General features: G+C 44.2%; 1 protein-coding gene across 1 annotated transcript; it reads right to left on the bottom strand.

Moving 5' to 3' along the window:
* Nucleotides 1–388: 388 nt before the first annotated feature.
* Nucleotides 389–16,447, bottom strand: chp1 (calcineurin-like EF-hand protein 1). The gene is made up of 7 exons (XM_084309598.1): nucleotides 15,981–16,447; nucleotides 14,371–14,443; nucleotides 10,346–10,426; nucleotides 8,337–8,464; nucleotides 5,865–5,926; nucleotides 3,746–3,868; nucleotides 389–2,087 (listed from the first exon to the last, which is right to left on the bottom strand). Exons 1-7 carry the CDS (start codon nucleotides 16,045–16,047, stop codon nucleotides 2,034–2,036), a joined length of 588 nt encoding a protein of 195 aa, XP_084165724.1. The 5' UTR covers nucleotides 16,048–16,447; the 3' UTR covers nucleotides 389–2,033.
* Nucleotides 16,448–16,835: the final 388 nt, after the last annotated feature.

Genomic DNA, 16,835 nt, shown 5'->3' with positions numbered 1-16,835 from the left:
GCGTTGAAGACGTCACTCAAAGCCCCCCCCTCCCTCATGTCACATAGAAATAGATGCAGTAGCAGCAAAGATGTTGTTGGAGCATCATCACTGGTAGCATTGAGCACAACAACAACAACAAAATGGAATGGTCATTCGATCATTCAGTTTGTCACGTTGGTCTATTAATTATAATGTACCTTCCCTGCTTTCATTCCTAATGAAACGGTATTTCTGACTGCATAGAACACGTTGTTGAATCAGTTGTGCAAGCTCATTAAGCATTCTATTGTCTCCCATGTGGGGAATCGACCAAAAACAGGGTCATTGATGTATTTTGGCTCCTAAACGACTGTTTGAGAAACCAGACTTCATAACCAGCTTCATAACCAATACCAACAAATGAGACTTTGTTATCATGGCACTTATTTTATTCAAATCACATGAAATCATTGGATAATTTCTAGACTTAACGTATCACATGATATAACATTTGAATTATAATTTGATTGATAATCACATCTCGATTAATAAAATGGGCGAGTTGTATTTCCAGCACTTCGGTCACTGAAAGGTAATCTTGGAAATCATACCATTTAGGAACCTCACAATCACGCACACACACACACAAAAAGAAATAATAATAAAATAAAAATCAACGGTCATACATCTGCATTTTCGGTCCAGTATGTTGGCCTATACAGAAAATATATCCCTATTTCATTGAATCCTCATTATATACCTGCAACTATCCTGATGAATAATGCATAACAGATAATGAGCAGTGCATAGTTTTCCTTTATCCACAAGAAAGCTGACCGTGGAAAGAGACAAGCATGGTGTATTATCCTGGACTTATGCAGTTCTAAGCCTCTGCACTAAGCAGTCAACAGCCTGGGTTTCCACTACGGGGCCAAGTAGGGACTACTGGGGCTTCGCTATGGGCATCACATTCTCTCAAAACAACAGACCATAATGTATGTCATTTTTTTTTATGTCTTATGATGATTTATGGGCCAAGTTCTAAATGTACATTTAAATTAAAGAATACCTTTCCCCGATGGCATGTTGGAAGTTGATGAGTTGGCTTTGGCCCTGCAAAGAAAACATGCAGTGGAAAAAGAGGCTTATTTGCTTTGAAGGAAGGTCAAAATCCATTTTGGTTGCAGTCCCAACACGAGATATGGGCAATTACAATCCGTTGGCAGTGGCTTAGGTCAAACCATATGAAGATAAACACACACACACACACATGATCATAGGTTCCCCATGTGTCTGGTGATATTTATGAACGGGAACCCAAAGTCATGGCACTTCAGTGGGTAAAACGCAAGAACTCAGAAGGTCCTTGGAGAATGAATGCTTTAAGGGAGAGGGGGAGAGAGAGGGAGAGAGAGGGAGAGGGAGCACACTCTGAAGCTTCGGGCTGGTCGGACTTGCCCTGTAACGAGTCAACGCGCGCGGACGAGTGGTAAAGGTCTTGCTAGCGTTAAAACATTGCCTGCTTTTTGAGGTGGGATTATACATCAAATAGTTTTTAAAGTTTTTTCTTTTTCTTTTTTTTTACTTCCAACATCTGCATATTTATATGGACAAAGATGCAACACATGATAAATATTCACAGAGCAGTGTGAGTAAGCTTAACACGGCCAGACTCGGCCTTTCCAGTCGGCTCATTACAATAGCAAAAGCCACGTCGTACCATGGATTTCCACATTAAACATCGCTCCGGTGGGGGGGGGGGGGATACTGTGACCCAGGCAATAAATAGAATTCCATTTCTGAGGGGGGGGGGGGGGGGCAACACACAGCGACAGCATAAAACAACCCAAAGGCACGCAACTTTTCCCTTTGTTTACGGAGCAGCGCAAAGGCAGGAACTCAAAAGACAAATGAGATCTATGACGTCGTCTACCGGCTAATGCTTGGTCAGAGGGGGAGGGGGGGCGATGGGGTGGGCCGCCGCAGCTGCCCCCCCCCCCCCCAAGAGTCGATGAAATGGGGTTCGGGTCTCGCTTTGGAACACTGGCGAAGGTGAAGCGGCGCTCGGCTTCTCAGTGCAGAAACCGGATGCTCATCTTCTGCTCCACGTCCACCTTCTCCAGCACCTGAGAGAACCGGCAGACATGGAAGCCATTTTTATTATTTACCTGGGTTACCCAAGCAGTCAACAGCCTGGGTTTTGCCTATTTACCTGGGTTACCTGCGTTCAAACAGTCTTTTCCTGGCACCTAACGCTCAGTCTTTGGTGCTGCTGCCTGGATGTCACTATGCTATTTATTTATTGTAATGCATAAGATTCAAGAGGTTTATTTATCTCATACATACCAGGGCATACAGTGAAATGCGGTTGGCCATGCCCGCTACGATTGTGCAAGAATACAATAGTAAATAAAATAAGTAGAATAGACATGATAAAATAGACATGTTAATAAATCCTGAGATAATTGCAATACAATGTTGAGCTACGTGTTAAAGGCACTGGGTCCTATGTACACTACTAGACAATATACAGTTTTTACTTCTATGTCCCTATGCTATACTTGCTATTACTAACTATACTATGCAATAATCACAACAAGTTCTTTTCTTAAAGTGTCCTTTTTCCCCTTCCTTTAAAGTGTCCTTTTCTTGTGTGTTTAAAGTGACCTATGGTGCTGAAGGGAATCTATGTTTATCAATGTGTATATAATGTATATATATCGGTGGGTGACAGCATCTACTCAGACGGATCTATAGATATTAAAAGTAGCTGGCAGTCAGAGAGTGTGTTGCAGCAGACTAACAGCAGCAGATGAGATTCAGGCTGTGCTGTTTACAGCCACAGCATCAAGGTCATTGTCTACAGCAGCGCTGGGCAGTCGTCACATAGCAGTGTAAACTTATATTGTTTACACTGCCTTTTTTTACTTTTCTACTGCACTATAATTTTATTACCTGTATTGTGTCTTCTACTATTACCCTGCCCATACCTGTACCCCCCCTCCCCCATTGTGCTATGATGCCTGCATTTTCCCAAGGGAATCAATAAAGGAATATCTTATCAGAGATAACAGTAGTACTGACAAGAATAAAAGTGTATGTCATACATATGTATATTCCAAATACATAGAAACATGGTTGAAAATTGTTTAAGTGGTCCCGCAATAACGATTCAATCATTGTTTTACCTGAATTTATCCCATTCACATTTAGCTGCTGCTTTTCTCCAAAGTGACTTACAAATTGTGTATAATTATGAACAGCATTGGATTCCAGAAAGTTCCACAATGGAATTAAGTCTGAGAACCTTTTGAGTAATCCTTGATTTAGAGGTGTGTAATGTACATGTTTGTTTTTATGCCAAATAAGGTAATAGTCTCAGGAGCAAAACCAGTGGGTTATTGTTAGTGAACCATATTGTTATGGTTAGTGAACCATAATAACAGGACAATGACACAGTGTCATCAACTGCCATTGTAACGCTACACTCAATCTATTTATTCTTTTAAACAAAGTACAGCGTGATAAGGATTAAAGGAACATGCCAACACGACCAGCTAGCTTAAAACACCTCTCCCAGAGTTTAAGACAGGCTAGTGGTCCGTATTCGCTTCCATTCATTTGTGCCAAGCTAGGCTATAGCTTGCAGCCGGATGGCCTTCTACTGAACGCACAGAGAGGAAACTGGTATCCCATCTTCTTGAGCGCATTTCCCATAATGTTGCCGTGTTCCTTTAACACTAGGCACATTCCCTCGGCAGTAAAACATGAAACCTGACGTTACCTTGATGAACTCGTGAAAGGAGATGGAACTGTCTCCGTTCTGGTCGGCCTCCTGAATGGTCCTGTCGGCGATGCTGCCGAGCTGCTCGTCAGAGATGTTCACACCAACCATCATCCTCAGGACCTGGACATGTGGACACAAGAACTTTAATAATAATAATAATCATCATTCCAAAATTAGGTATCTGCCTTTTGGAAAAAAAAGAAAAAAAAATTTATACATACTCATACACTTTTAACACTACACCATATTGTATCTATTTATTACAAAAAGATTAGCACTACATCCATACCTCATTTTAGCATTTAGTACCTCATTGTTTGCATTTTCAACTTAATTGTGTACTTTAGTTTGTATATTTTGTATAGTGTTTGGACTTTATTTGTTTGTACTTTTCTTTACTGTATGAAGCACCTTCTCAGGGGGCGCATACAGAACCAAGCATTTCACTGTAATGTACATGGTACTTTTATGTGACAAATAAAAAACAAAACTTGTAACAATTAAATAATTGTCCTTTACGAAATATATAAAAAATGTGCAGATGTAATCTGTACTTTTGAAATACTGAGGAATGCATTTCAAAACATAGGCTATTTCCCCCCCCCCCCCCCCCCTCCAAATGGATATACGGCATTTTAGAATGAAACCCTTTAAATAACTTTCCCAGCGGAGGTGAACATGAGACAGGCCTTCGCAAAGCTGTCCGCGGTTTTGAAAATAATGTACGTTGTTTTTCTACTACTCAATGTAATTTGTAGTTGCTGTAGTTAAATAATAGCAAGTAAACACCGGCTTCAGTTAAATGTAGGAATTAAGAGATCATCACTACAGTAAACATTACATTTCCGGAGAAAAGGGAAATTGGTATGAAAACATTACTCGTGGCTGTATGGCCGCGAAGGCTCGTGTCGCCTGGAGCGTGTAAGGCAGCAGTGTTTTGAGCAAAACAAGAGATGAGTTTCCTGAGTCATTAAACCCTGGGCTTACAGCAATTAAAGGACACACAATGTCGACCAAACAGAGATGGTTTCCCAGGGAGATGGCAAATAACACGATAGGAATGCAAACAGAGAGACAGGACGCTGAGGGTTCTCCGACAGTGGGTTCTCTAAGTCCGTCTCCGACAGTGGGTTCTCTAGCACTTTGAGTTTTTTCACAAATATAAAGAGCGGTACAAATTGAATCTATTATTATTATTATTATTATTCTCTAAGCGAGTCCATGACTCACTTAGACTATATATATATATATATATATTATGAATTTAATCTTACTGTATATATATATATATCGATCCACATCCGTCTGTACATACCTGCATATAATCCTTTTTACATATCTGTAGATACTATTTACGCCGCTGGCCAGTATGACTTACTACCATAGTGTCTTTATACCTGCATCACTGTACATTTACTACAATTCTGTACATAAGTCTGATTAGCACTATTACTCAGTAGTACTGGTTTATATATTTTATATAAACATTGTGTACATTGTATATTACTGTGTATATATCCTTATCCTATTATATGTGACAAATAAAACAAAACTTGAACTATTTCACTTCATGGTCACATTTGCACTCTGCTGGTTGGATGCCAAACTTATTTTTGTTGTACCGTGTACTTGTGCTGTATAATGACAATAAGTTTGAATCTAATCCAACCACAAATATGTATTTATATGAGGGGGGTGGGGATCCCCTGGCCCAAGGCCTATGATTTATCAATATGACACATGACGAAATTGAGAAACACTGGTCTTAAGAAATCAGCAATGTAGTTACAGTAAGAGATCACACCATTATCAAGAGAGGGCAAAGTCCTGCCTTCATTAGTGAGGAAATGCCACTAGTGACTCTACAGCACTTTGAAATGGACATTATTACACAACAGCACAGCACTGGGTCCTTGGTTGAGTCACAGTATAAACAGCAACTGTGTTGAGAAACAACAACGGAGAAAGGTGCGTTTCAGATCCTGTTATACAGAGTTTTGATTTCCTGATCAAATATTTGCTCTCTCTCTCTCTCTCTCCCTCTCTATCTATCTATCAAACGCATTGTGACACAACATCCCCATTATTCACACCAGCCCGGAAGTCAAGCGCCCACCTGCAGTAGCTCGTCACGGGAGATTTTGTCATCTCTGTCGAGGTCATACAGGCGGAAGGCAACTGGAAATAAGAAGCAGAGGTTTCAGTCAGACGAGTTTGGTTTTATTTGTATTGCCCAATGAAACAAAGAAAGAATGTTAATTCACCGACTACATCGGAATACATCAAATCCTTATATAATATATATTACAGATTTTTCACTCATGCATTCATTGTTCTACACATCTGATGACAGGCGTATCGTAATATTAATACTTTGCGCACACGTAGGCTCTCTCAGGGACGAGCGATCAGCAGTGTAGTGGTGAATTTACAGAAATTTTCCAATGTTCCTTTAAGATAAGATACAGTATCCCTTTATTGATCCCCTTGGGAAAATGTGGTCATCATAGCAGCATGGGGGATGGGGTGGTACCGCTATGGGCAGGGTAATAGTAGAAGACATAAATATAGGCAATACAATTAGATAAAAAGATATAAATAAGCATAATTAACTCTGAATATGAGAATATGAGCAAGTAAACAGTGTAATCAAAGGTGCAGATGAGGGTCAGTTATATTATACGTTACAATAAATATGGGCAATAAAACACTTAGAATCTGAATGTATACTATGGGTAAGTAAAGTAAACAAGTAAAGTGTGTGTCAGGGGGCTCATACAGAACCAAGCAGTTCACTGTAACGTACATGTACTTCATATGCGACAAATAAAACAAAACTTGAACTAGTGTTAGTTTTTTCTATTCTCATAAAGAACCTGGAAACTGCCTAAACGTCTCCCAGTCTTCCCGGACCCTCTGGTAGAAACCGTGAGGCGCGTGACAATGTGTCTGGACGCGGAGACAGCGTGAGACAGTGTGGAGACAACATGGAGACAATGTGAGACAGTGTGGAGACAACGTGGAGACAACGTGAGACAGCGTGAGACAGCGTGAGACAATGTGAGACAACGTGAGACAGCGTGAGACAGCGTGAGACAATGTGAGACAGCGTGAGACAGCGTGAGACAGCGTGAGACAACGTGAGACAACGTGGAGACAACGTGGAGACAATGTGAGACAACGTGGAGACAGCGTGAGACAATGTGAGACAGCGTGAGACAACGTGGAGACAGCGTGAGACAACGTGGAGACAATGTGAGACAACGTGAGACAACGTGGAGACAACGTGGAGACAATGTGAGACAACGTGGAGACAGCGTGAGACAATGTGAGACAGCGTGAGACAACGTGGAGACAATGTGAGACAACGTGAGACAACGTGGAGACAGCGTGAGACAATGTGAGACAGCGTGGAGACAGCGTGAGACAATGTGAGACAATGTGAGACAGCGTGGAGACAGACTAGACGCCCGCAGCCAGGCCGACCCTCCAGACTAGACCCCTGCAGGCTGACCCTCCAGACTCTCCAGACTAGACCCCTGCAGGCCGACCCTCCAGACTAGACCCCTGCAGGCTGACCCTCCAGACTAGACCCTCCAGACTAGACCCCTGCAGGCCGACCCTCCAGACTCGCCAGACTAGACCCCTGCAGGCCGACCCTCCAGACTAGACCCCTGCAGGCTGACCCTCCAGACTAGACCCTCCAGACTAGACCCTCCAGACTAGACCCTCCAGACTAGACCCTCCAGACTAGACCCTCCAGACTAGACCCCTGCAGGCCGACCCTCCAGACTCGCCAGACTCGCCAGACTAGACCCCTGCAGGCTGACCCTCCAGACTAGACCCTCCAGACTAGACCCCTCCAGACTAGACCCTCTAGACTAGACCCTCCAGACTAGACCCCTGCAGGCTGACCCTCCAGACTAGACCCCTGCAGGCTGACCCTCCAGACTAGACCCCCGCAGCCAGGCTGACCCTCCAGACTAGACCCCTGCAGGCTGACCCTCCAGACTAGACCCCCGCAGGCTGACCCTCCAGACTAGACCCCCGCAGCCAGGCTGACCCTCCAGACTAGACCCCCGCAGGCCGACCCTCCAGACTAGACCCCCGCAGCCAGGCTGACCCTCCAGACTAGACCCCCGCAGCCAGGCTGACCCTCCAGACTAGACCCCCGCAGGCCGACCCTCCAGACTAGACCCCCGCAGCCAGGCTGACCCTCCAGACTAGACCCCTGCAGGCCGACCCTCCAGACTAGACCCCCGCAGCCAGGCTGACCCTCCAGACTAGACCCCTGCAGGCCGACCCTCCAGACTAGACCCCCGCAGCCAGGCCGACCCTCTAGACTAGACCCCTGCAGCCAGGCCGACCCTCCAGACTAGACCCCTGCAGCCAGGCTGACCCTCCAGACTAGACCCCCGCAGGCCGACCCTCCAGACTAGACCCTCCAGACTAGACCCCTGCAGGCTGACCCTCCAGACTAGACCCCCGCAGCCAGGCCGACCCTCCAGACTAGACCCTCCAGACTAGACCCCTGCAGGCTGACCCTCCAGACTAGACCCCCGCAGCCAGGCCGACCCTCCAGACTCACAGAGCAGCTTGTTGGTCCTGCTGTTGAGCGGCTCACTGTGTGCAGCGTCTTTGTTCTTCTCGTTGTCCTCGATCGGCCTGAAGTGAGCCAGGGTCCTCATGAAGCCCCTGAAGTTCACCTGGTCCTCCCTGAAGCACAGCAAGAGGGGGGGGGGGGTGAGACAGAAGAGAGAGAGACAGAAGAGAGAGAGAGGGTGAGACAGGAGAGAGAGAGGGGGTGGAGAAAGTGAGACAGGAGAGAGAAGGGGGTGGAAAAAGTGAGACAGGAGAGAGAAAGACCGGTGGAGAAAGTGAGACAGGAGAGAACAAGAGAGACAGAGAGAGAAGGGGGTGGAGAAAGTGACAGGAGGGAGGGAGGGAGAGAGAGAGAGAGAGAGAGAAGGGGGTGGAGAAAGTGACAGGAGGGAGGGAGAGAGAGAGAGAGAGAAGGGGGTGGAGAAAGTGAGACAGGAGGGAGAGAGAGAGAGAGAGAGATGAACACAAGTGAGGACATCTCAGAGTAAATATATATTTCTGTTTCGTGTCTGAGGTTATCAAACCATCAACTCACACTAGAAATCAATACTCCACTATCCTATAAACAATTTAAAAACATCACAAACTGGCCATGTAAATTGGCCATCGTTATTCTCGGCGAGAAATTCATTGGCTTACCCTCATTTACAAAACCCTCCTTGATCTGACCCCTCCTTATTGATACACTTGTTAAAACTATCATCTACTCCCTGCAACACCAGAGCTGCTCACCATATCTCGCTAGATGTTCCCCGTGTTAACACTTCTATTTATTTATGTTATGTTTTACCTTATATATGTACTTGAACCGTTTGAACTTGTAATCTCGACGACGTTGCAAACAAGGGTAAAACCTCAATGTACATTTTGAGAATAAATAAAGCTTTCAATCAATCAATCATTGTGCCTGGGGCGAGGCCAGAGATTATTTCACAGCTGTGGTTAATAATAAAGCTATATCAGATTCTATCTGCGTAATCATCCAGGTGATTCATCCAAATCGCATTTAACTTTCTACTCTACACATAAATAAAAGGAGATCCGGGAGTCGACACTGGAGGGCTGGGGAGATCCGTCAACAACGGGAACCACGCTCTTCTCTGGCAACACAATGAAAATGGCCCAAGTGGGGGAGTAAGGAAACACCGCTTCAGCAGTCAGGATTCCTCCGAGCAGAATAAAAGGTTTTAGCCAGAGTTCCCTGCTGTGGCCTCAAGCTGCGCTAAACCAAACAGACCCAAAGCGAATCCAAAGAGGAAGAACTACATGTGAAACCATTACAAACCACGGCTAAAATTAAGACGCCTACACGCCGGATGTCTCTGGACCGTAATGACATGTTGAGACGATCGCTTTAAGAACCAACGAAACAAAACATTTGACCGAAATGGAACCTGTAATACACTGACCAAAAAAACCCTGATGCAAACACACACACACACAAAAACAGCTCCATTTCTTTAGGAACGGTTACAATAGAAGAGCCACGAAAAAGGCATTACGGAACGTTTCACCCTTGTGGTGATTATGATTCAAACCTATAATATGCGCTCTTCAGAACAGAAACATATCACAATATGAAAGAAAGCAATATCCATATTGTGAAAACTACGACACTTAAGATGAAAAGGAAATGTACTAGTCTCTAAACAAGACTTTACCATAATAATTATATTGCACATTATATATCGCAATGGCAAGATCTGCTCAAATAAATGCAGATGGAGTGCATTTATATAGTGCTTTTCTAGTCTTCAAACCACTCAAAGCGCTTTACAAGGTGCATCATGCCTGACATTAATCCACACACATGCCGACAGCGGAGGCAGCCTCGCAAGGTGCCAACCCGCTCTTCGGGAGAAAATTATGGGTTCGGTGTCTTCCTCTCGACAACGTGAGCCGTAATCGAACCAGCAACCTTCAGATTACCCCCCCCCCCCCCCCCCTAATATGATGTTTTGTCCATATTGTTGAGTCACAGGAAGTACTACTTACCCTTCAGGGAAGAATGCATTGATGATTCTGTCTCCCAGAGGATTGATGGCCAACTCTGGGATTCTCTGGAAATCTTCTCGACTACAGAAATAAAGAGGGGTGTGGGATGTGAGACTGATGTGTTATCTATTTAATAAGGAACATGCCCACATTATGGGAAATGCACGTACCGGTCTTCTCCAGAGTCAGACAAGAAGATGGATACCCATTTCCTCTCTGTGCATTCAGGAAAAAAATGTCCAGCTGCTAGACAGCCAAGCTTAGTACAAATGAATGGAAGCGGATGGGTAGCGGCTAGCTAAAACACCGGGAAAGGTGTTATCGGCCAACTCCTAGGCTAGCCTTTACGCATCCGCTTCCATTCATTTGTGCTAAGCTAGGCTAACTTGCAGCCAGATACATTTCTACTGAACACACGGAGATCTTCTTGTCCGACTCTGGAGAAGACGGTAACTGCATTTCCCATAATGTCGGCATGTTCCGTTAGGTCGGTGTCACAGACCGTTGCCATGCCACCCAGCCCTAATGGGCTTAGAAGACACTAGCTAACCCTCGATCAAACAATATATTATCGATCACACACAAACAAAAACAGCATATAGGCCTAGGCATATCTACTGTACATATTATGCAAATGCAAAATGCTTGTCCTCATATGACTTTATTTTATAAAAAGTAACCAAAGGGCTCTATGGAGTTTGTCCCAACCTCATATCACAGTCCCACGTATCTTAGACAGGTTGACGGATAACTAATCGTCACCAGCTATAGATTTGGCACGTCAAGGCTCACAAGGCCTAGAATAGGACAACGTGTCTTGAAATAAACAGTAAACGCTTGTAGGGAAAGAATAGCCGAGGGAGTACAATATATGAAATAATGATAGTTAACAAGCTAGTATGTGGAATATAACAGTATGAGAGTGATTCTGTGTCTGTATTGGCTGCCAGAGCCAGTGTGTCTCCTATGCGAGACATTAGTACATGAGCGACTGTTGTGGCAACTGATGAATGATTATAAGAAAGAAAGAAAAAGTCACCTTGGAATCAAAGAGACGGCGCCTGACTGCATATCACAACATAAGGCAAAGCTTCAGCGCGAGCCGCGAGGACAAGGGGATGTGAGAACTTGTTATGTGTAAACATTAAAAGGTGCACTATGCGGTTTTGGAGGTAGGGGGGGTTTGTTTGCAAAAGACATTTACTGTAATTCTTAGAATTGTTCCATCTTGTATTATTGTGAATGAAAATAGTTTCTAGACACTGTGAACCAAAACGTAAGCCTAGAATATGTTTGTAAACGACAGCAGTGAAATAGTAACTTTTCAGGAAGCTTTCTGGCTTCAGACAGTGTTGCAGGGACCCAGTTTTCCTCTGAGGACAGTTTGTTTATTCAGTTATGAAAATATACTTTAGAAATCATTTACTCCTCTGACTCTCACAAAACGACATAGTGCACCTTTAACACTACACAGTGCATCTTTAACACTACACAGTGCATCTTTAAAACGTTTAGGTCTTTCAGAAGACAGGCGAGACCGAGCGGAACAAATGGTTCGGCTGATATTACCGACAGTCTTGTTGTCAGAGAGACTGACCTGTGGCTGAACTCGTTTCACCAAAGACAAGTAGAAACACTTGTAAGTTATATAGTCAAACTTATTTTTTGTATATATACAATTTTAAGACATTTTCTGCTTTATTGTGGATAGGACTGTTAGGACAGTTTGGAAATTGGGAGAGAGATGGAGGAGGACATGCAGCACATATCCTGGGCCGGATTCGAACCCAGGCCAGGACACGTCTATTCTTTCCCCAATACATTTCCAGTTCCGCGTTCGCGTTCTGCGATCTGATTGGCCACTGCCGTTTCTGGTGCGATCCGATTGGCCACTGACGTTTCTGGTCATGTGACATGGGCGCCCCAATCGCGTGACGCGCCAATTTCCGGCTCCAACAGCCTGCAAACTACCCAACGCCTAGTTTATCACTGGTTAAGCTTAGGCGACTCTTTCGAAGTTGGTTAAGGTTAGAGTTTGGAATCAGGGCTGGCGTTCTATCGCCCCCTGCTCTAAGACAAACTCTAACCTTAACCAACTTCGAAAGAGTGCCTATTGCTTAACAGGCGAAAGAACTTGCCGTCACACGATTGGCGCGACCAGAAACGTCAGTGGCCAATCAGAGCGCAGAAGGCGAACGCGGAACTGGAAATGTATTGGGGAAAGAATTCAAGCGTTCCGCAACAGTAAGTGACTTCCGGGGTAGGCCTGATTGGCCCCGACAGGCACGTGACGCGGCAAACTCAGGACGCGCAACGAGGCTGCTGAGAGCTGTCGCGCGGAAATAGGCTGTCTATTGCCATTCTCTAACACAAACTCTAACCTTAACCAGCTCCTTAACAGCGCCTAAACTTAACCGTTCTAACCTTAACCAACTCCGAAACAATGCCTAACCTTAACCTTAACCATGCCTAACCTTAACCATAGAAAGAATATTGCCATTCTCTAAGACAAACTCTAACCTTAACCAGCTCCTTAACAGCGCCTAAACTTAACCGTTCTAACCTTAACCAACTCCGAAACAATGCCTAACCTTAACCTTAACCATGCCTAACCTTAACCATAGAAAGAATACATGTTAAAAAAAAAATCACGTTAAAAAAAAAAGATTTGATGGGATTCGAACTCACCAACAACGGACCGCAGGATCGCAGGACCGCTGCTCTGCCAGGTGAGCTATAGCGCCGAATGAGAGTCATGGCGTATTTGGACGGTTACGTAATTCCGTAAGATCTGCCGCTCGGCTCCGCGTAGCGTGCCGCGCGGCAGAGAAAGTTGCGCGTCACGTGCCTGTCGGGGCCAATCAGGCCTACCCCGGAAGTCACTTACTGTTGCGGAACAGTTACACGCGGCCAGGACACTGCGGTTACACCGAGCGTATATAGGTGGCGCGCCACCGGGGCGCCCCATAGTCAACATTAAGGCTCTGTGTGTCGAGCTTCTCAGCAATGATTGCTTACTTCTTTACCTATTCCTCCTTCATAGTGGAATGTCAACAGCTCCGGTAGTTAATCAAGAACAAACCGAAGCCATGTGTTACCACAGAGTTCTCAACTGATTCCATTTATAACCCACAGTCCTTCCAAGTAGGGATGTCCCGATACCACTTTTTTTTCAGACCAAGATACTTTCTGATACCAAGTACAGATGTGAGTACTTAATATCATTACAGTTCTAATCAGATGTTGCTCACTTTCTGACTGGATCAAATAATAATATAAAAGAATAGAAATATAATAGAAACTTTAACATTAGATTTTGCGTTTTCCTGAACAAACATGGCACTGCCACTGAGTAGTAGTATTGGGGTAGTTTTACGAGTATGAGCACAGTATCTGAGTCGATACCGAAACAGGCATTGGGACATCCCGGTCTTCAAGGATTCTTCATCACATCCCAGATAGTATGAACCCCAGCATAAGACAAGCCCAACCTTCAGACAAGTACAGCCTTAAAATACCATTTAATTACAATTTATAAAACTTACTGTATCCTTAATTCCAAGAAGAAAATATTCAACATCAAAAACAACAATGATTTATTTTGCACATAACCGCATACATTTCCCAAAAAGCAGTCAATTAGTTTGACAGCTACTGAGAATTAGCTGGGTTATTAGTTTGAATATGTCCTCCAGTGATGTCATCGGAGGACACTGAATCCTCATGCTGTGTTAATTACAGGCCAATGGAATGATGTAGATGACAATGTAGCAGTCCCCTATAAGACAAAGTGTCGCTATTTTTCACAAACATCATGTCATTGAGCTGTAAATTGACACAACACAGGGATTTAGTCTTCCAATGACATCACTGGAGGGCATATTCAAAGTCACCGACACTCAATAATGGTCGAACTAAATTAATGTGTGTGCAAGACTGTAGACACGGGGAGATCTCATGTGACGGATCAAATTCAGCATTGTTTTTGTTTGTCTGTGTCCCTTTCGGTGTTTGTTATTGTTTACCTGAGGGTTCCATTTTCACCTTTATCCAAGCTGGTGAAGCGACTGTAGAGGCGCGTTATCTGACTGTGAGAGACTGCAAGGAACACAAGTTGTAGTCAGACAACAAGAGAAAGTTCAGCTGCAACGTTACATCTGTCGAAATACTTTGTGGTCTCAAAACCTGCCCACTTTGACAACCTAGGATGGCTTAGAGTAGACGACAGAGTACAGCAACTTGCAATGGGCCTGGTCTACAAGATACACTACGCGACCAAGATACCCATGTACATGTCAAAATACTTCCCAAAGGTCAGTGAATACCACGATCACAACACCAGAGGGAGCTCCACAAATCATGTAAAACCCAGATTCGGCTCAAACAAGGGACTAAACATGTTTCGCAATTATGCCACATCAATGTGGAACGCCCTACCTAAAGCTGTAAAGGAATGTGAATCACTACCCACTTTCAAAAACACTCTCAAAAAACACCTACGTGAGACTGCAATTCGAAACTGGCCCCTACAAATGTCCTAACCTAGTTGTACAGTAAATGACCAAGTAAGGCTTTGTCAGTATTCCAATGTACAGTGTAAAATGTGTGTGTGTCCCCTACCCAACCCCCCCCCCCCCCCACCGCCAATGTACAGCCCTCACCCAACCCACCCAACCCCACCCACCCACCCAACCCCCCCCCACCCCCCCACCTCCAATGTACAGCCCTCACCCAACCCACCCAACCCCACACCACCCAACCAACCTCCTCCAATGTACAGTTTCTACGCCAAATGTATATACACTCTTTTTCTGGACACTTTTGTATCACAAACAGTACTGTACTTGCAAAACTGATATGTCATAAATGTATAGATGTAGCAGTACTGTCTATCTGTATGTCATGTATGTCATATATGTTATGATGAATTGAAAATGGGGGACCCTGATGTAAACAAGACGAAAGTCTTTCTCTGGTCTGCATCCCCTTAACAATTGTATCATATGTATTGAGCTGGTCTGTACTGTACCCATTCTGCAATCTGTTAATAAACTTTTCAATCAATCAATCAGCTAGTAGTACACCTGCTATGTTGCACTAACAATGATTGATTGATTGAACACTTTATTAACAGATTGCAGAATGGGTACAGTACAGCTCAATACATACAATTGTTAAGAGGATGCAGACCAGAGAAAGACTTTCGTCTTGTTTACATCAGGGTCCCCCATTTTCAATCCACAATGACATTTATGACATAAACAAAATACAGATAGACAGTACTGCTACACATTTATGACATGTGCTGGTGGTTGTCAAGAGTACCATTATTACCGAAACTACTCTGGACAAAAGTTGTCGCACTGGTTATCCGACTATGGTATTTCTCAAATACACAAACAGCCCACATCGATTCCAATAAACGTTATCCTCAGAAAACAAAAACGACCAGAAACGACAACGACAGTGAACTAGTAATAATGTTCACCCCATCATTATCTTCTTCTTACGAGTTATGTTTTGCAAGTCAGAACAAGATAACAACAACAAGAGAGCGTCAACAACGCAAACATAACATTTTGTTGTTATTAAAAAAACACAACACTCCCAGGAAATAGACTGGAGCTCAACTTACATCCAGTCTCCTTCTTGATTTCTTCGATCTCCTCTTCTCTTAGTAACGTGGACGCTCGGGAACCCATGATGGTTTAAAATAAATGGACCCGGACCAGACTAGTAGAAGAAGTGTGTCTTGTTTCGCAACAAACCTAACTATCTGCCCGTGGTGTGAACTTCTCTAAGGAATCCTGCAGAGACAGACAGAGAGCACTTCTTCTGTCGCCCGAGCTGTTAGCCCCAAGCTAGCTAGCTGGCTAAGCTACTTAGCTTGCTTGGTCTCGTAGCGACGGCTCCAAACTAGAGCCAGATATTAATAATAACTTAATCCAACCAGCGATGCTGCGTCTCTTCATGTGATTCACTAGCTCTCTGTGCTTTAAAGGAGCTTGTTTAGTGAGATGTGTTGTGTTGTTGTGTTGTCATGCTCCGGTGATACAGCTATATCTCCCTGCTCGGTGAAGTGGGTGGGCAGAACAGGGCAGGGAGGGCAGGTAAAGCGATGACACGGGGCTAAAAAAGGCCCTTCCTACCTCCTGGTCTCTGACATAGAAATAAAACGACAAGAACAAACCACAAGCGAGGGGGGGGGGGGACACACGGCGGTACCACCTTTTGCCACACGGTGTCGCTGTAGGACTGCAAAGAAATCCAATAGCCTCCAGCTGCAGCTCCGGAGGGCGTGTTCTATATCTATGGTCTGTGTTCGGTCTGATTGATTGATTGATTGAAAAGTTTATTAACAGATTGCAGAATGGGTACAATACAGTACGGCTCAATACAAACAACTGCCAAGTGGATGCAGACCAGAAAAATACTTTTGTCTTGTTTACATCATTTATGACATACAAGACATACAAATATACAGTAGGCC

Source organism: Notolepis coatsorum (assembly GCF_963971535.1).
Source record: "Notolepis coatsorum genome assembly, chromosome: 3".
Lineage (NCBI taxonomy): Eukaryota > Metazoa > Chordata > Actinopteri > Aulopiformes > Paralepididae > Notolepis > Notolepis coatsorum.
The sequence above is the reverse complement of the archived record's forward strand: the minus strand, read 5'-3'. Positions and strand labels throughout refer to the sequence as shown.

What these genes read in the sequence shown, in the direction of transcription:
- chp1 (XM_084309598.1), bottom strand. Translation starts at nt 16,047, where the DNA reads ATGGGTTCCCGAGCGTCCACGTTACTAAGAGAAGAGGAGATCGAAGAA. An exon ending in CAGGACCAACAAGCTGCTCT is followed by an intron (nt 5,927 to 8,336) that starts GTGAGTCTGGAG and finishes TCTTATTTCCAG; the next exon opens with TTGCCTTCCGCCTGTATGAC. An exon ending in CCTTTCACGAGTTCATCAAG is followed by an intron (nt 2,088 to 3,745) that starts GTAACGTCAGGT and finishes CGGTTCTCTCAG; the next exon opens with GTGCTGGAGAAGGTGGACGT.